Raw genomic sequence first — 20,728 nt, forward strand, 5'->3', positions numbered from 1 at the left:
TGTGTTTTAATTCATTTAGTTTCAAGATAAAATGCCTAACTAAACCTTTGTTGAGTTCTGTCAGTGGGTTTCTTAGCAAAAAAGTAGGCATATGGCCAGGTGCAGTGACTCACACCTGTAATCCCAGCATTTTGGGAGGCCACAGCGGGTGGATCACTTAAGCCCATGGAGAGACCCCATCTCTACTAAAAGTACAAAAATTAGCCAGCCATGGTGGTGCACACCTGTAATCTCCCAGCCACTGGGGGCGCTGAGGTACAAGAACACTGGAACCCTGGAGATGGAGGTTGCAGTGAGCTGACATCACACTACTGTAGTCCAGCCTGTGCAACAGAGGAAGACCCTGTCGCTCACCCACCATCCCCCCAAAACACACACACATACACACACACACACACACACACACAGAAATGACAATTCTGACCAGGCACGGTGGCTCATACCTGTAATCCCAGCACTTCAGGAGGCCAAGTTGGGAGGATCACGTGGCCTCTCAGGAGTTCGAGACCAGCCTGGCCAACATGGCAAAACCCCATCTCTATTAAAAATAACAAAAATTCGCCGGGCATGGTGGCGCGTGCCTATGGCCCAACTACTTGGCAGGGCTGAGGCAGGAGAATCACTTGAACCCAGGAGGCAGAGGCAATTCTAAGAAATGACAATTCTAACATCTTTGTTTAAAAAAGTGTTTGTGCTCTTTTGATTCAGGTACTTTTAGTGTTTACCAAAGAAGATAACCAATGTAATGGATTCTGCAGGGCATGTGAAAAAGCAGGGTTTAAGTGTACAGTTACCAAGGAGGCTCAGGCTGTCCTTGCCTGTTTCCTGGACAAACATCATGACATTATCATCATAGACCACAGAAATCCTCGACAACTGGATGCAGAGGCACTGTGCAGGTAAGCCCAAGACTCTGGCCTAAATAGTCCCATTGGCCTTTGTGACAATACATGCAGCCTAGAAATAGATTAAGTTAGACTCACTCTCTCTTTTAAGTTGCTTTCCATGCATCTAAAATAAACAGAATATTAGAACCTCACTATTTGTAGGACTGATGTATGTCTCTTTTGTTTTGTCTTGCTTCACTTTACTTGAAACAGTAAGAAAATATGAATAATAAGAATTATTAAGGGTCAAAGTGAAACCCAAAATGTAATTAACCACAAATATCACTTGCATATTAGTGCAGTAAGAATTATAATTTTTCAGATTGTTTTCAAAGTTGTAAAAATTTTGAAAATTGTCTTTTAATGTTCGATGAATGGGTTTTATTTATAACACTTGCACATTGTCAATACTATGAGAGAATTCTGTGTAGTGACCTAAACCTAAAAAATGCCTTTTAAAGAAAGTTACTTGCTGCTGATGGAAGCAAGGCAAATATAAAATTTTATGACATACTAACTTGAAGGACATTTAAAATCTTGACTTTTAAGAGAGAGAAAAGATATAAGCTAAGTAGATTAAAAACCTGTGGGTTAAAAACCGAGGTGACAAGCAAATGACACCATATTAGAAGATTATTTGTAGGGTATGTGGTGACGTCAACGTGGGTTTGTTTCCTTGGTGGTGAGAACTCCACACTCCTGGTAGTCAGACTAGGTAGCATTTACCCTTCCACGACTTGCCTCCAGTAGTTTCTCCTGTGGCCTTGATCTAGTGCCTGAGATGTGCCCTATGTTCCTCATCTGTTTCGATCTGGTTGACTTCACAATAAGCCATTATCATTGTAGCCCAGATTTATTTTATTTTATTTTATTTTTCTCAAGACAGAGTCTCACTCTGTCACCCAGGCTGGAGTGCAGTGACTCGATCTCAGCTCACTGCAACCTTTGCCTCCAGGGTTCAAGGGATTCTCCTGCCTCAGCCTTCCAAGTAGCTGGAATTACAGGCACACACCACCATGCCCGGCTAATTTTGTATTTTTGGTAGAGACGGGGTTTCACCATATTGGCCAGGCTGGTCTTGAACTCCTGACCCCAAGTGATCCATCTGCCTCAGCCTCCCAAAGTGCTGGGGTTACAGGTGTGACCCACCGCACCGTGCCCGCCCTACCCCAGATTTCTTGACATGTCATCTGGCCAGTCACCCAGCACGTTCATGGGGGATTGCAGCCCAAGAGAAATAGAGAGAGCTCTAGCTAGGAAAGAGGGAGGTCCAGGTCCTTGTCTGGCTCTTCTTGGACAGCTGCTTGTCTGTGGGTAACTGCGCCTTCTCTGGGGATGTTTTAGCTCAGCTGTAAATTTGGAACATTTGGTTTCCAGTATCCCCTTTATCCCTAACATTGAATAGATACCACACAGAGGAGGGGAAGATGATATGTAAATTACATGATGCTTGGTAGTCATGGTGGAATGTTGCAAGGCAGGAGAGGTGTCTAAGGTGGGCCAAATGGCTGCCGAGATAGAAAAGGGAGGACAGCTTGAGGGGGCTGGAGAAAACTTGGTCTCTTTCCCAGTCTTGTCCAGGCCCAAGCCTAGCCACAGGTATGTGCTGGACAATGGAAGTTCATACCTTTAAAGGTGACTACTAGAGCATCTTGTATTGTAAAAGAAAAATTAAATTGTATTGGTTATGTTCCACTGTTAAAAATTGTAGTAAAAGAAACATAACATTATATTCCACTTTTTAAGGGAAGAAAATATACTATTGCTATACGTTTTAGGAATATTCTAAAAAAATAGGATTAATTCATTCAGCAGATTTTTATTGAGCTATGTACAAGAGAATGTTGTAGACTGAAAGTTATAAAATGAAGTTCTCGTCTTTTATAAGCTTATAGACTAGAGGAGCTGAATTATTTCAGTGAAAAAAAGTAATGTTACGTGCTCAGTTAAAAACTCACACAAATACCAAATTCCATAAGCACTGTAGTTAATCAGAGCTCTTTCATCGTGTAAATAACAATTTTATATAGTTTTTAAGTAAAGAATGGGAACTGGATTGCTTTAATATATGGTTTTAGAGAAGCAGAGATGTCAGCTGTGCCTCTCCTCTGTGAAGTGCCTAGCACCCTCCATCCAGCCTCTCCTCAGGACCTGGGGCTCACTAAGTGAAAGCCCAGAGATTTAGAAGTTCTGCTTTTATTGAACCCAACTTTGTCCACAGTTGGCCCACAGGATTGCTTGAACAGATCTATTATTCCTCTTCCCCAGAATGGATTTCCAACATTAGAGGACAGGAATTGTGTCCCCCACAGACATCTTTTCTTTTCTGAACTGAGCACACCCTTACTGGCTCCTAACAGATCCTGGTTTCATATTCCCACCGCATCACGGATGCTTCCCCTGGGTACCCTTTTCTGATTGATAGCCCTTGTAAGCATGGCTTCAGAACCGAAAAGCTCACACTAGGTTTAGGGGAACCAGTGACGAGTAAGCAGAACAGTCCCCTCCACTGTGCTAGCCAGAGAGCGCAGGCCTTTACAAATGTAATCCCCGATCACATTTATTTCCTGATGGCCACATCACAGCCTTGGCCAAGAATCTCAAGTCTTTCTCACAAGCTGTTTTCTACTACATCATCTCCATCTTGTTGGGTGAGGATTTGGGGTAGCAGTGGGTCCTTGTACTAATCGTAGTGAGGTTTCTAGAGGCAAGAGCAGACCCTGATTTATTTTCCTAATCAGTTTTGTCTTCATTCTGGCCCTTACCTGGCTTATCTCCCTTGAGATCATCCCTTTAAGGATGCGTGCCCACTTTGGACTGTTCAAGAAATCTTTCCAGGCTTCCCACCCCTAAACCAGCTTGCCTTGTCTCTGAGCTGACTTACGTGGCTCGTGAGACCTTAGCCCTGCAGAATTGTGTCCTTCCCTTCATCTTCCCTTTTGGGATACCTAATCAACACTGCCTATGAAGAGCTTTTCATCAGTTGTTGACCTGTCTAAATGACTAGCATTCACCTGTATCTCTCTGTTGGGGGCATTTGGAACTCCTTACACTCCTTATGAGATGCCTTGCTAACAGCAAATATTCTGTGTCTGTTGTATTTCCAAATCTACCAGTTTAGGAACCCTACTTTGCAAGTCTCCTCAGGTCTGGGCACTGCATTTGGTACTAGAGCTACATAGATGAGTAAGATGTGCTTCTTGTCTCTGAAGAGCTAATACTTTAGTTAGCAGGGAAAGTGAGTGATTTTGGCATAGGCTTGTAAGTGCCCACAGAAGAGGTTTACGCAGAGTGTTGTGGGTGCCTGTGTCAAAGAAGGCTTTGCCAGAGGATACTTGAGTTGCATCTTAAAGGATGAGCAGGAGTTTTGAAAGGAAGAAAGGTGGAGAAAATGTTCCAGGTAGAGGGAGCAACATGTGTAGAAACAGGCAGGACATCCGGGCACCTCTGCTCAGTGCTAGATGGCTGCTGGTCAGGCAGATATGGAGTGGGTGTCAGGGGAGGTTGGAACAGCAGACGTGAACCAGATGATGAAGGCCTTGTGTGCTGAGCCAAAGGCTGTGGACTCCACCCTGACACTGATATATTCTGCGCAGGAGAGTGTCGAGCAGGATAGAAAATCACTTGGCTACCAAGTAGAGAATGGAGTAGAAAACTGGAGGAGATGAGGCAAGTCAATCAGTTGTGAGGCTGCTAGAGGCCCATCCAGTAGTTCCCAACAGAGTATGGCTTCATATTCCCACTGTGGTACTTGATATCAGTGTCTCCTCCCAACTTCCTATCAAAAAACCCATGAAGAGGGAAAAAGAGACAAAAATTGACCATAGCAATAATAAATAAAAACACACAAAGATAAGATGATAGGTCAGAAGCTGAGAGAACAGAAAAGGATAGGGATCTCCACTGTATCTGTCGTACTGTGGAGACTAATAAAGAAGCCTGTTTCTGAACTGTGCCTCGCACACTTCAGTCTTTGAAGCTGAAATACCAGTGGCCATAAAGGAAGGCAGTGGAAATGGGCTTTGCTTTACTCCCACTGTGTTCTGCCAAGCCTGGGATGCTGGATTGCTCTGACCAGAGAAACAGATGGCTGAGCCCCAGCAGAGCAGCAAGGCTGTATGAGCTGGGCAGAGGCCTGCACTCTAGCCCCTGCCATCCCTGCTGCCCCTTGAATCCTTACTTTCTGCATCTACTCAGAAACCCAAGGTAAGGAAGAGAAGGATATGGACAGAGACATGGTTTTTCTACTGTGTTTTAAGAAGGGACAGAGGCATGAGGAACCTGAGGATAGTTCTCCACATACTGTAGTTTCAAAACAGCAAATTGCATCAGTTCTCAGGTTTAGTTTGAGAATCAGAGAGAACAGGCCAGGAGCCCGCTCTGCAGCAGACCTGTGCATGCCTGCTGGCAGTACTCTCCAAACCTGAACTGTGTTTGTTGATGTGGTCTATAGCCCAGACCTAAGAGAAGGACGGTTACTGACACCAAGGGTGTTCAGTGAAGAGGTGCTAAGGAAACTCTTGTGACCCTCTTTGTTAGCAAACTCTCAGCCTGCACAGATGCGAATTGCATTCAGGGATGTGTAAACAGGATGCAAAGGGGGGCCTGTGAAAAGTGCCACCACATAATGAAGGGGGAAAAACAGCTCTGAAGACTAAGAAAATTATTTTTTATAAGACACTGTAGAACCTTTTGAAGACATATGCTTAGTGGACTCAGAAGAGGTGCAGCAGTATTTCTTTGTGCAACAGGAGTAGGTCTCTATAATAAAAGGGAAGATCTCATAAAGGGAAATAGAGAAAATAAAAAAAAAGTACTGCTTGAAAACCCAAAACACATTAACAGAATTAAAATCTATGTTGAATGAAGAAGCAAGATTGAACCCAGAGCACCAGATGCTTTTATACAGTTTCTTGATTCACCTTGGTGTGCAGATCCTTTATACCATTATCAATCCCATTCTTTGTCATCTGAAACTCATACCATATGGCAGAGAAAAATAGCAAAGCACAAGTAATGGAGTTGTGCTTTTGTAAAACTTAACTCATTAAAGGGCTGGGCTATATTCTTATAGTGAGCCTCCATTATGTGGCCTTTTTTCCAGTGTTGTGCTGAGACCATTATCAGAATTATTTGTAGTTGCGTAGAGTAGCTTGAGTCTGGTAGTTGCCCCCAGTATCCATTTCTATTCTTTTCCTAATAACAGAATCTCTGATGTGTAGCTGGGCATATGGCTATCTAGAAAATAGATTGTGTTCCCTAGTTTTTCTTACAGCTGGCCAATGGACCCATCATGTGTATCTTCTGGGAAGTATCCTTAGGGAAGGAGCATTCCCTTTTTCCTGCTGTCTGGAATGTGGACATTATGGCTAGTGTTCAGTATCTGTCTTGGACCATGAGGAAGAAACCTCATGTACAGACAGTAGTGGAGAAACACTGGTAGGAGCTAGGTTCCTGATCCTGCAGAGTCCGTGGCAGCCCTGGACTGTTTCCCTCTGCACATTTTTGATGTGTGAAACAGATACTGTTTAAACCACTCTTCTCTGATGTTTTCTATCTTGTGTGGCCAAAATGAATCCTAATGGTAAACCAAGTAGCATGGTTTTAAGACTTTCCCAGTGAGGCCAGGCATTCCCATAGCTCTTCCCCAGGAAGCAGCCTTTCCCATAGCTCTTCCCCGGGAAGCTGAGCCTGCCTGCTCTCCCCAGTCAGGGGGACCAGGGTTGAACTGGAGATTGACACCTGGCCAGTAAGCCCTGAAGTGGCGTGTCTACAAGGGATCTTCCAGCAGAGCCATGCAGCACCCTTTGGTTTGCTCCCTCTGGAGAGGATATGTAGGTAGACGCTAGAAGAGTACAGAGTGAACACGGAAAAGCAGAGGTGTTGAGGGGGTGGGGAAGAGGTGAGCATGAGAGATACTGGCTGGTCCCTAGAGCTGCTTTTCCATTCCTGAGCAACTTCCCTATCCCTGGCCCATTCTGCATCTGTTGTTAGATTCAACCTTTCTCAACCTGGATTCCGTAAGAAAATGAAGCCTGAATGCCCACAGGCAAGAATGGGCAAAGGAGAACACAGTCATGCCCATTCGTTTGTGTATTATGTGTGGCTGCCTTTGTGCTACAATGGTAGAGTTGAGTAGTTGTGACAGTCCATATCGCCTGCAAAGCCTAAAATATTTACTCCCTGACTCTTTACAGGAAAAGTTTGCTAAGACTGGGGCATCTGGCTGAGTGTACTGGCTGACACCTGTAATCCCAGCACTTTGGGAGGCCAAGGCAGGAGGACTGCTTGAATGCAGGAGTTCAAGACCAGTCTGGGCAATGTAGTGAGACCTCGTCTCTACAAGAAATACAAAAATTAGCCAGTGGCATATGCCAGAGGTCCCAGCTACTCATAGCTGGAGCCCAAGAGGTCAAGACTGCAGTGAGCTGTGATTGCACCACTGTACTCCAGCCTGGTGACAAATGAGAGCCTGTCTCAAAAAAAGACGGGGGCATCCATCGTGCATGATGAATCTCTTACGCATCTGGAATGGTTATGTTATGTACCATCTTTGGGAGAATTGAGAATTAGTCGCTCAAATTATTTTCTGGATTCTGTGATTCAGAAGTGGTTCTAATCCTTGAACTAACAGCTGCAGCAAATGCAGTCAGTCTTTATTGATTTCTGTGCCATCCTAGACACATTCTCCAGGAGGCCAGCTCACCTTTGACTTGACTAGTGCAGTCTGGTTATGTTCCTCTACATTCTCCTCCTTTTAGAGCCCCTCTCCAACATGAGTCTTCTTCCTCTGGGTCTGGGGTGAGTTCCTTCCTTCTCCAGTGGAGCTGTTCTTCTCTAGAGCCCTGCTTTCTTCTCCCAGTGTAGGATGAGTTCAAAGCTGTTGCATATCTCCAGTGGAGCACTTCTTTTCTTTCTCCTATTCTATGTCACATTTATTTCTGCTCTGATATTTTGGCTGTATTTTCATTCCCCATGGCCTCTAAAGCTGCTTCTGCAGAAGGGTTGAATTCACTCTGTATGGGAAGTCTCGTACTCTTTGGGTAACTTTAGTGGAACAGTCTCTTGTACTTTTCTAGACCAGTCCTCTGTTCTTAACCCTCTCATGAGGTGTTGATGCTCTTCTTTCTGACCGATTACAATATCTTGCATTTCCTAGTTTTGGATTATTTTTGGTTATTAATTTAGCCTCCATTTTACCTGGGAACTCTTCATCCTTTGTGCTTCTTAGAATGCAGTGGAGCCAGCCCTTGGGCTCCTTTATCCCCGTTGTAAACATAGCCATCACCTTGTGGTAATAGACATAAACTTGCATTTTCCTTTGGAAGAAGAGACCAACGGCTTCTTTCATGTAAGCACAAAGTAGGGAAAATACTCTGCCTGAAACAGTGCAGGTTAACAAAGATCGGAACAAGTGAATGCATATCATCTTAGTTAACTGTTAATTCATACTCCATAATTGTTACAGTTAACACAGTCCATTGAATGGGAATTTGCCCCCAAAAGAGAGAAAGATCAAGTAGTCAAGAAGGTGAGTGAATTCAGAGAGTGAGGGGATCATTTACTCTCCCTTCTTACCCTTCTTCCAACTTTAATTGTTGTAATTGTTTAAGTATATTTGGTTTTTAAGGATTATTTTTATATTTGTTTTAAAGTTTTGTGTTTTTTTTAAGGTCTATCAGATCATCAAAACTCTCAGAAAACACAGTTATTGTTGGTGTAGTACGCAGGTAAACTTTCATTTTTTTAATGTTGAAATCGAGGTGTTAGTGTAATACTTATTCTTAACAGATGGCCAAATAGCAGCTTGCATGCTGTGTCAGGCATTCCCCTTTGTAGTATGGCCTTTTCTTCTTTATTCTTTCTTATTTTATTTCGCTTCTTTGGTTAACTTCCTGGAAGGACTTTCTGCTCTCATGCTAGATTTTTATGATTTTTAAACTGCCTTTCACTTTAGAAACAGGCAAACTGTGAGAGAATTCCATTCCTAAAAGTATGAATGTTTTCTAGGGGTATCTTCCTAGGGCCTTCTAACTCCAAATATCTCTGAGGATTTGAATTACACATAAATGGGGGAATCTTAGGTTTTGTCTTTAAATTGGAGGTAAGGAAAGAAGAGAAATATATTAGGAGAAAGGCAAGTATTCAAATTAATGTTATTTAGCTTATATGTTTTTATACATAGAAGAAACGTTTCTGTGTCCTTTAAACTTTTTTCCTGAGCTGTAGGGGAAAAAGGAATTAAAAAAACCTGGAAGTAGAAGAAAATAGGAGTAAATTTAACTTCGTTTAAATTAAAAATTTTATATATTAAAAAGATATTTGGACACTCCTGTATTCCTGCTATTAATGTAGTTTCTATATTTCAAGTATTAGAATATGTAATTCCAAAAAGCCAAATGTGAAACTGAAACAGAAGACAGTTTTCAACTTTATCCTTTAAATTTGTATATTAATCTGACTCATCTAAAAGTACTCATAACGAAGTATTTAAATTAGTAGAGTAAAAGAGGTGAGATGTAATTGATAAAAACTATGTCTGTGTTCTTTATTGTGTTATTTTGAAGGGTGGATAGAGAAGAGTTGTCCATAATGCCTTTCATTGCTGCTGGATTTACAAGGGTATGTACTCACTTATTTGTTATACAAGTATAATTCAATTTGAGAAATTATTTTATCTCAGTTCAGTACCCAGCAAAAGCTTTGAATAAATTTGAAGAAAAAAACTTATTGTCTGGCCGGGCGTGGTGGCTCATACCTGTAATCCCAGCACTTTGGGAGGTCGAGGTAGGAGGATCCCTTGGGCCCAGGCATTTGAGACCAGCCTGGGCAACATAAGGAGAACCTGCCTCAATCGTACTTAAAAAAAAGAAAATTACTGTCCTTGTTTTACAGTTTGGTTTAACTTCGTTTAACTTTATAATCTGCTAATCTAATCTATAACAGTTGATGTTCTTAGTCTCTCAAAATTACGCCTGCTAAAGTCATCTAAACATAATAAAATCCCCTTTAATGGCATATTCACTAAAAATTATACCATAGGATGTATTGTTATGATGCTGACATGTATACATGCAAATTTTTAAGCCAGTTCAAGGATTCTGGAAATAAGGCAACCCAAACACAGCTCTCTTTCTCTCCACTCCTAGCTTCAATGTGTTGGTTTATCTAAGCCAAAAGGTTGCTTGGGGCTTTGGTCAGCTGGCTGCAAATGAGGCCTTAGGAATCATACAGAGAGAACTTAAGTAAGGCTGACCCTTGGGCAGATTTGTAGCCCAGGTTTGTATAAGTAAGGTAGTCAAGAAATCTCAAGCTGTGAATTTAGTTTCAAGTTTTCTGGATGAGTAGGACTCCTAAGTGCCTGACAGAAGCAAATACAAATCCTCCCCAGAGGAAGACAGCTTCATCTTTGCCTGCAGAGGATCTCCATAAATAATTGCTCAAGGGCAGCAGGCAGCAGTAAGTCAAAGCTAGAGTCAATCCACCAGGTGACAGGGCATCCCAAAGAAAAACTAGCAGGGAAAAAAGCCTAGTAACAGACCCTCACATCCCTCAGAGACTAGTTATGAGACATGAATTAGAAAGCAAGTATGCTTACTATAGTTAAAGAAATGAAAGATAAGCCAGGAAATATCTGCAAGGAATAGGAAACTATTAAAAGTGTCATGGCAAATTTTATGAAGAACAAAACTGAATTGTAAGAAATTAAAACACAATAATTGAAAAATTTAAAACTTAGTAGGTCACATGTAGCACAGAAATACAATGACAGGAAATAAGTTAGGTGAAGAAATGTGGAGGATAGTGTGTGAAGTTTTGTGTGTATATATAACTGGAGTTCCAGGAGAACAGGAAGGATGGAACAGAGGAAATATTTGAAGAGTTACTACCTGAAAAATTTCCAGAACTGATGAAAAACTAATTCATAGATTCATGAATTCTGACATATCCAAAGTAGAGTAAATTTTAAAAGAGGACACATCCTAGTGAAACTGCAAAAAAATAAAATAAAAGGACTTAAAATCAGCTAGAGGAAAAAAGATTACCTTCAAAAGAATGACACACTAACAACTAGCTTCTCAGCAGCAACAAGTGGAAAACAGAAGACAGTAGAATAACGTTTTCAATGCAGTAAAAGAAAATAATTTCCTTGGGAGGCCGAGGTGAGCGGATCACAAGGTCAGGAGATTAAGACCATCCTGGCCAACATGGTGAAACCCCGTCTCTACTAAAAATACTAAAATTAGCTGGGCATGGTGGTAATCCCAGCTACTTGGGAGGCTGAGGCAGGAGAATCACCTGAACCAGGCAGTTGGAGGTTGCAGTGAGCCGAGATCGCACCACTGCACTCCAGCCTCACAACAGAGCAAGACTCTGTCTCGAAAAAAAGAAAAGAACTTTCTAGAATTTTATACCTAGCATGTATATCTTTCAAAAATGAAGGTGAAATAAAGACTTTCAGAAATGTGGACATTGAGAGAATTTGTAGCTAGCAGATCCTCACAAGGAAATTCTAAAGGATATATGTCGACCAGAAGGAATGTGAATTCCAGGTGGAAGGTCTGAAATGCAAGAGATGAGTAAAGAAAATGATCTGTATAGGGTAAATATATATTTACTGTATGAAACAGTAATAAGGTCTAGTTTGATGAGAGGATACAGGGAGAAAGAGACTACAGCCTTCTATATCCAGTCAAGTTATTGCTTAACCTTTCTTTTGGGGATATACATAAAATTCAGAGATATATTTCCCCAAGCGGTCTGTCTGAGGAAAATAAGTCAGAAAAGGACTCCAGCCATATAAGAAATGAACTAGAACAGAAATTTGAAGAGGAGAGGAGGGAAAAGTAGTGAGCTATAAACCCTGCCATGTGCATACTCCTTCGTGGTGCCTCCTGCTTTCTCTGGCTCTCTGTCTTTCTTTATAGAGGTACCTACACTTATGCAGATAACATTAGTCCCAAATGAATAAACATAGACTGGAATATATAATATTCTTTTAGAAGAAGGGATGTACCCAAAGAGGAATTTTAATAATAGCTCAGTTTTAAATTATAGACCATCTTAGTCAACCCTAGGTGTTTGCAAGGTTTGTAGGGAGGATGCAAGCATTCTTTGAGGCTTATCTAAGAGACAGAATGAGAATGAGCCCAGGAAGTATTCATCTTTGTGGGAAATGTGCAGAGTAGAGCATCACTATGTGGGAGATACTTTATTCTGGGAGTAATTGGTATCTTGTTTACAAATAACAGTAAAGAAATCTATGTTTGCTTTTGAGATGATGAAAAGGAAGGTAACCATTGATAGAACAGGAAAGTTAAATAAAACTTCCAAAATAACAAGAGGAAATAGGGAGTTTACAGCAACTTGATCAAATTGGGAAACTGAAGAAAGAGGAAACAACAGTGTAAAATCAGTGAGAAACAAAGTGAGAAAGAAAGAACATAAGCAGCCCGGGCACGATGGTTCACGCCTGTAATCCCCAACACTTTGGGAGGCCAAAGCAGGTGGATCACCTGAGGTCAGGAGTTCCAGACCAGCCTGGACAGTATGGCGAAACCGCATCTCTACTAAAAATACAAAAATTACCCGGGCATGGTGGCTCACACCTGTAACCCCAGCTACTCAGGAGGCTGAGGAAGGAGAATCGCTCGAACCCTGGAGGTAGAGGTTGCAGTGAGCCGAGATCGCACCACCCCTGTGCAACAGGGGCGAGACTCCATCTCAACAAAAAAAAGAATAAAAGCAAATGTATATGAATGAGCTGAATTCTTCCTTTAAAAGGCTGTTAGATTGGGTTTAAAAAGTACAATTCTGTAACACTTATAAGACACTTAATGTGATAAAAGGAGCTTAGGTAAAGGAACATAGAGGTAGCAAGTAAATGCAGACAAAAAGAACACAAATATTGATACTAATGTCAGATTAGGTGGAATTTAAGATTTTAGTTTATATGTAAATACAATTTATATAAAAAGCACACATTAGGTTATTATAGTTTATATAGTTGTGGCTTTCTTGTGTTTCTTCTTTTTGGACAACCCCCACAACATACACACATATCAGCACCTGCCTCCATTCCCTGACCTCTAGTAATCCCTGTTAAATTGCGTGAGAACGGTTTACTTAGCCAGCAGTAAGGTGTCCCAGGTTGGAAGTCAGAAGTCCCCTATTCCTGATGGATCTTTACATCATCCCTCCCTAAGCTGCTTGCTTTTGCAACTAAGGCTGCAAAACTGGCTATTCCTTTTAACAAGAACCTTAGAAGCTTCCACTTTCTAATGAAACTTAGGGGATAGATTTTTCCCTCTGCCTTGGGTTATTTGCTTACCTACAACCACACGAGGTCATTAAACCTTGTATTTGTTTGAGGTCTCTTTGAAAGTACACAGATGCACTGTTGAAAGTTTGTGTTTGGTGACTGCCATATTTGAAATTCTGCCCGAGAAGTGTGTCAGCACAGTTCTGTGGACCAGAAAGAGCATCCTGGTAGAAGGTCAAGTAAATAATGGTCCTTCTATTTTCTTAGTATTACAGTGTTATCATGGAGCTAACTTGAAAAGTAACTGACACACACACTCTTGCTACCCTCAAGCCTGTGCACCTTAATCAAGGAATCCTCTGAAGACTTTGATGGAATGACTTTTAGGTGCACGCCCCTGTGAGGACATGTCCATGCAAAAAAGCCCAAAAGCTTTGCAGTAGTCACTTTAGAAGTGCCTGACTTAGGAAATGTGGAGGGTAGTGGCAGGCTCACCGTTTTGTAGATGAGGAATTCATGTGGGTGACCAGTCCTCAGAGACCACAAGTGGTAACTAATCTCATCCAGAGTCTTACTTTTGTGTAACAAAAGGATGCTCAGGTTACTGAGAAGAACAGTTAGACCTAGAGGAAGGGGATTCTCCCAGTCACAGCTATAGGCAGTGGTGCCAAGGCTTGAATCTGAAAGCTGACACCATAATGATACCTCTGGTATAGGGGATGGTGGGTAGGAAGGGGCATGAGCTATTTTGTGGATTAGCCATGATTCAGGACTGAAAAGTAGATGGAGGACCTGCTAGCCTCCTCAATTGGATTTGGCCATTGAGTCAGTAGACTCACTGCTGGGTGTGCCTTAGAATCCCCTGAATAACATCCCATGGGAGTCTATTTCAGTTGGTTTGAGGAGGGGCCTGCATGCTGCTGTTTTTTCAAATTGCAGGTAATTCTAATATGCAGCTGAGAGTTGAGAACCACTGGGAGAGACCTAGCAAAGATGGGCTCAGGTTCTAGCCATGGGTGTGATATGCTTTGGAGAAAGTGACGTTAAGTTAGCTTGGAAGACTGTAGGATTTGTAGTCCCATCCCCTTTCATGGGAGGGGTTAAGGGAGAGGAGGCTAACTGCTGTTTAAGCAGAGGGAATAAGCTTGCTTTCTGAGGATCCCTGGACCTGGTTCTTCACCCTTCACGCCCTGTGGGATCCTTGGGACAGAAACAAAAGTTGGCAAGGGGCAGGAAAGATGAGATGTTTAGATAAAGAGAGCAATGTTTAGACATGTATGGCAAAACAGAAGTTTTGAGGGAGGGGGAAAACAGTAGGAGCAAAATGTTGAACATTTGGTCACGTTCTAGTTTTTTTTACCTTGATTTTCTGCCTTTGGGATAAAAAAGTTTGGTGGATACATAACATTCAGACCCAGTAAAAAGTCTGATTGCATGCATGGGAATCCATTTGTGGAATTGGATAAATACACATTCCATCCAGAGCCCCCACATCCGAAGATCTTACCTGCAGAGGAACTGAGGACTCCTGTCTATCTCAAGACCACCATTCCTTGTCTCCTGGAGTGGCACAAGCACTATGTCAAGAAATCTCTTTCCCTGTCCCTGCCCAGTCAGAAGTGGGTTCCTGTCCAGTGTTTTTGGGTGTTCCCGTGGGGTCTTGGCTGATGGAGATGTGGACAGCAGGTCTAGCATACTCCTCCCCTCTCAGTTGATGGGAGCTGGCAGGCATGTCACCTCTGTCAGACCTCTGGGTGAGAAAGGGGCTCTGTTTTGGCCTATAGGTGTAGGGTTTATCATGCTCCTGGCCAACAGGTCTTGCCTTCCCCTGTGGGGGTGACAGTAGCTGTTCTTCACATTTATGCAGCAGTTTGTACTTAAAATGCTTTCTCCCATTATCTCTTTTTATTCACACAGTGACCTTCACTGGATAGGAACAGTATTATTTTTCTTGCTTTACAGTTGAGGAAGCAGGCTCAGGAATGTTAGATGCCTCATATACAATCATATAGCTTTTAAGGCATGAACCAAGGGCTAGATTTTTGGGTTGCTTGACACCCAGACAAGACCCTGATCACAGTTCAAATGGGACATTTGCGTTCACCATGGTAGTAGAAGGAACTCTTCAAGGGGACCCCTGTCCCAATTGGTCTGGCTGGGGCTTATGGATAGTGATCTGCAGAGGCTCTGCCTCTTAGGCATCAGCTTCCTCCTCAGCCAGGTAGAGTATTGTCCACTTATTGTGCAGGTAAAAAACAAAGAGCTCTTTAGAAACAGAGGAGTAATGTGCACAAATATTTTTACGTCTGAATAGAACTATGTGGCAGAACACAGTGGCTGCTAAGATGTCTTCATGGAGTATTTAATTTGATGGTGGAATGGGTCCATCTTCTCAGAACTATGTAATTCACTTTGTTATGAGATATTTCCACTATGTAAAGGTTATACAAAATACTTAATGTCCACAGCTATAAGAGACACTGGGCAAATCCATCCATGACTTCTGCCAGTGCCTCTGCTGTGGAAGATAATCATCTTCCGGCTTCACTGAGCCGCTGTTGGAGGTTAGTTCAGGAAAATGTTGTCCATGTCAGGCTTTCCCCTGTGAAATACAGGTGCCAATAGAAATGCAAGTGTATTTTTGCTTATTGTAAGCTTACATGACTTTAAAAAGGACCAAATACTGTTCTTGAATATATTCTGAAAGCGTAATATAAGTAGGAGTTTAGTTAGTAAATTTCCTCCTCTACATGTTCTAGCCTCTGCTTTATCAGTGACATGAAAACAACCAAAATGCTCTTAACGGAAGATGCTGAAAGAAAAGCATTCTTTTCTTCTCTTTTTTCTTTTTCTTTTTTAAATGCAAGGCTGCTAAATGATAGAAGGAAAAGCATTCTTACACCCTATTTTTTTAAAAGCTAATTTGGTGCCCATAAATTTTCTCTCTTACCTTCTGTTCGTTATTAATGGTAAAGTATTTTTTAGATTTCAGTTGCCAAGTTGAGAAGTTTGTTAAAAGAGTTATTTTTATTGGCACACATAAAGAAGCACCTTTGTTTATCCACAAAATTCCTCTTTCTGTTTGTAGAGGTATGTGGAAAACCCCAACATCATGGCCTGCTACAATGAACTGCTCCAGCTGGAGTTTGGAGAGGTGCGATCACAACTGAAACTCAGGTAATTCTACCACTTCGGGAAAACCCTCCAGGCCACACAGGGCAGCATGGCAAGTGAGAACTTTGGTTGTGGGGATTACTTTTGAGCCATAAATGGCCTCTTGCAAATATGGGATTGGAGAGAATGGAGTGGCAGCTCCCCTCATACAGACTTTCTAGAGTCTGCCTGGATGTCTAATAAACGGTCATTTTAGTGATTAGAGACTCACATTTAAAGATGGAGCCCCCAAATAATAGTAAGTTTAAAAAGCAGAATATAAACTGCATATGCTGGATTATCTGTTTTGTTTTCTAGAGAAAAAAATGGTTTTAATACACACACCCCCAATCTATTCACATTAGTTATCTCTGGTAGGTGACATTTTTTTCTTCTCTACAATAGGTGTTTTATCTGCTCTTAATAAACAGGGTTTTAAAAAAATATTTTTTAAGTGAAATGAGTAGAGGCCTCATTCTTTGTAGAGTAAGAAAAGCAGAAAAATTAATGTAATTTTATCAGCTTGACAAAAGAAAAATAAAGTCGGCAGCTTCCTATCATTTTAGGTTTCTTCCTTGGATGTTCAACTATTCTTTAACATTTCCTTTACTAGAGATCAAAGAGAGAACTGGATCATTTCATTTGTATGTGCCCAAGACAGTCAAAGGAGATCAGAATGGGAGTACCAAGATTAATAAGGACCAGTACAGGGTTCCACGTGTAGGGAAGATAGGTACTTTATAGACAAAACTAAATGAATGATTAGTGGGCAGAGTGTGAGTTAGCAAAGAAGTGCTGCTGAGCAGAGGTGTTTGAAGGCTGGTGTGGTATACAAAAGAGATTTTTTATGCTGCTAGATTTTGTAAGGAAACTTAAGGTAGATGGTTGCCCTTGGGCCTGCTTTTTTCCCACTCCTGGGTCATGTCAGCCTGGCTGCAGCACTCCCACAGTGAATTAGGCTACTACCCTCTCTCAGAGGAGAGCAGAATTTTGGAGCAGTAGGTGAAGCTGGAGCTTATGTTATCCAATCAAGAATCAGAAACTGAGACCCAAGGAAGTTAACTGACTCACACCCAAGATCTTGTAAGCAGCAAATGGCAAAAATAGTCCTTTAGACTGAAATCCGCATTTTCGAAACTGCATTCATTCTTTCTCCCGTCTCGAAATCTGACTGTAACCTCAAACCTTTTCCTCCTGTATACCTTAGCTGTCATCTACCTTGTGGTCCTAAACTAAAAACCCCTGTCTCTTCTACATACATCCCTAAATCCAGTCACTCACCAAGTCTAATTGATCTTACTAATTTTTGGAATCTGTCCACTTAATCTTCATCTCTACTGCTACTCTTAGTCTAGGTCCCTCTCTTTTTACCCGGATTATTGAAAGCACCAATTAGTCTCCCTATATCTAGTCTTGATTCCTTCTTCATTCTCCACACAGACGTAACACATAATTCCATTTGTGTTCTGTTCTGTGACATCCCAGATAGGCACCCACTGCCTTCAAGATGAAGTCCAGACTCCAAAACGTAGCCTACAAGGGTATCCATGGTCTGTACACTGCTTACCTCTCTGTCCTCATCCCCCATCATGCCCTGCTTTGTTCTCTGTGCTCCCACTGGCAGCCAAATTATGATGTCCATTATACAGGGAGATATAAAAATATAAAGGGAAAGGAAATGTGAGACTAGAGAAATGGGAGAAATAGTCTTGTTCTGTCAGATACTAAAATGCATTAAAATGCTGTAACAAGTAAGGGTGTCACTGCTAGATTGGTAAACTAGAATATAAAAACCAGAAACAGGCCTGGTGTGGTGGCTCACGTCTGTAATCCCACCACTTTGGAGGGCTGAGGCGGGCAGATCACGAGGTCAGGAGTTCGAGACCAGCCTGGCCAACATGGTGAAACCCTGTCTCTACTAAAAATACTAAAATTAGCCACGTGTGGTGGTGGGTACCTGTAATCCCAGCTACTCAGGAGGCTGAGGCAGAAGAATCGCTTGCACCTGGGAGGCAGAGGTTGCAGTGAGCTGAGATGGTGCCATTGCACTCCAGCCTGGGTGACAAGAGCAAGACTCCATCTCAAAAAAAAGCAAAAACAAAAACAGACTTGGATATATTTAAGAATTTAGTATATGAGTGGCCAGGCACGGTGGCCCCCTGCACTTTGTGAGACTGAGGCGGGTGGATCTCCGGAGGTCAGGAGTTCGAGACCAGCCTGGCCAACATGATGAAGCCCCGTCTCTACTAAAAAAATATAAAAAATTAGCTGGGCTTGGTGGTGCATGCCTGTAATCCCAGCTACTCGGGAGGCTGAGACAGGAGAATCACTTGAACCTAGGAGGCGGAGGTTGCAGTGAGCCGAGATTGAGCCCCTGCACTCCAGTCTGGGCAACAAGAGCAAAACTCGGTCTCAAAAAGGGGTGGAAAAAAAAAGAATTTAGTATATGACTACATGGCATTTTAAATCAACACGGGAAAGGGTGGACTTTTCAGTGACTAGAATTGTGATAGTTGGTTAATTAGTTGGAAAGAAAATTAAGCTATGTTCCAATCTCACATCCTACCCCCAAAATGAACTCCAATGAATTAAAAACCTAAATGTGAAAAAGTAGGGCTACATAAGTACTAAAAAATAAAAGTGGACATACGTAATTGGATGACAAAGTCATTATAAACTAACATCTATAAAAGCCACATTTTATTAAGGAAGATAATCAGATTAGACAACATAAAAATGTTAAGCTTATCTGTAGTTAAAATAAACCTTAAATAGTGTTTAAAATTTAGACAAATTACAAACTGGGAAAAATGTGTTTGTAACATATAGGACAGACATTAGGTTAATGTCCTAATACATGAAGAGCTTTGATTAATCAATTTTAAAATGATCAATTGAAAATTAGAAAAATATTAAAAGACATGTTCTCAAGTGATTCACAAGAGATATTAATGGCCAATGAATGTGAAAAGATGTTCAACCTCACTAATAAAGACTTGCAAATGATTTAACATTTTTTATTTACCATATCTGCAAAAGTTAAACAAGTATGATAATACCCGGTAGGGCTTCTCACAGATCCATCTCCTCCAAGCTTGTTATATTGGAGGTGAGAACTTATTTCTTACTGTTTTTTGCTTATTTTATTTTTTGATTTTTTGAGTCAGAGCTTAACAGAGTCTCACTCTGTTGCCCAGGCTGGAGTGCAGTGGCGCGATCTCTGCTCACTGCAACCTTCACCTCCCAGGTTCAAGTGATTCTCCTGCCTCAGCCTCCCAAGTAGCTGGGATTACAGAGGTACGTGCCACCAGGCCTGGCTAATTTTTTGTTGTTGTTGTGTTTTTTTAGTAGATGTGGGGTTTCACCATGTTGGTCAGGCTGGTCTCAAACTCTGACCTCAAGCGATCCACCCTCCTCAACTTCCCAAAGTGCTGGGATTACAGGCATGAGCTACCAGGCCCAGCGTGTTTTTTGCTTTTTTAAAAAAATAATAACTTCATTGAGCTATAATTTACATATTATCTCCTGGGTTTTTTAAACACGCTAAAAATGAGCTGATTTTTATTGGCTAAGCTGTTGTCTTTAGTGAGACAGTTTAGTAATACCAGGAATAATGTAAAGGCATTGTTTTATTTATTTACTTATTTAGAGTCAGGGTCTCATTCTGTTGCCCGGGCTGGAGTACAGTTGTGTGATCACTGCTCACTGCAGCCTTGACCTCTTGGGCTCAAGCAGTCCTCCCACCTCAGCTTCTCAAGTAGCTAGGACTACAGATGTGCACCACCAGCCCAGCTAATTTTTTATTTTTTTAAAGACAGGGTTTTGCCATGTTGCCCAGCTGGTCTTGAACTCGTGGACTCAAGTGGTCTGCCTACTTCTGCCTCCCAAAGTGCTGGCATTACAGGCGTGAGCCACCGTGCCTGGCCAGCGTTGTTATTTTTAGAGTTTACTTAGTAGTATCTCTGCACTTTATAAGCAGGCAGTTGTTTTCTTTTTTTTCATCTTCTAAGGCCAGAGAATCTTAAAGTCATTCTTTGGGAGATTCCTTATACAAGGAAAAAACCTGGAAGCAACCTAAATGTCTAGTCATAGGGGATTTATTGAATAAATCATAATATAATCTTAGAATATTGTATAGTTATTTAGAGTGATAAAGAATTACAATTATTGATATGGAAAGATTAATGTATAGTGTGCCAGTGAGAAAAGCAGATTATAAAACTGTAGAGTATGATCTTGTTTTTGTATACATATTACATATACATTTGTATAAGTTAATGCCTAGAACATTTTTCAATGCTTATTGAAAATAATTAGATTTTTTTCTATAAAATAGAATATTGAGATGTCTGGGTATTGGGATTTCAGGTTATTTGATCTTATTATTTTTAAACAGCTTTATTGAGGTATATTCAAAGGATTTTAG

At 41.4% G+C, this 20,728-nt stretch overlaps 1 protein-coding gene across 5 annotated transcripts in view; it reads left to right on the forward strand.

Annotated features, from left to right (window-relative positions):
- The window catches only part of PDE8A (phosphodiesterase 8A), a 154,586-nt gene that overhangs the window by 82,767 nt on the left and 51,091 nt on the right, over positions 1-20,728 (forward strand). For 4 of the 5 annotated variants that reach the window (XM_031668384.1, XM_031668387.1, XM_031668386.1 and 1 more), the window contains exons 3-6: positions 709-899; positions 8,543-8,617; positions 9,455-9,509; positions 16,238-16,326. In XM_031668384.1, coding sequence (XP_031524244.1) covers positions 709-899; positions 8,543-8,617; positions 9,455-9,509; positions 16,238-16,326 — 410 coding nt within the window. The remainder of the gene's footprint in view (positions 1-708; positions 900-8,542; positions 8,618-9,454; positions 9,510-16,237; positions 16,327-20,728) is intronic. The other variant, XM_031668385.1, reaches the window with a different exon arrangement.

The sequence above is a fragment of the Papio anubis genome, chromosome 7 (genome assembly GCF_008728515.1).
Source record: "Papio anubis isolate 15944 chromosome 7, Panubis1.0, whole genome shotgun sequence".
NCBI classification, from domain to species: Eukaryota; Metazoa; Chordata; class Mammalia; order Primates; family Cercopithecidae; genus Papio; species Papio anubis.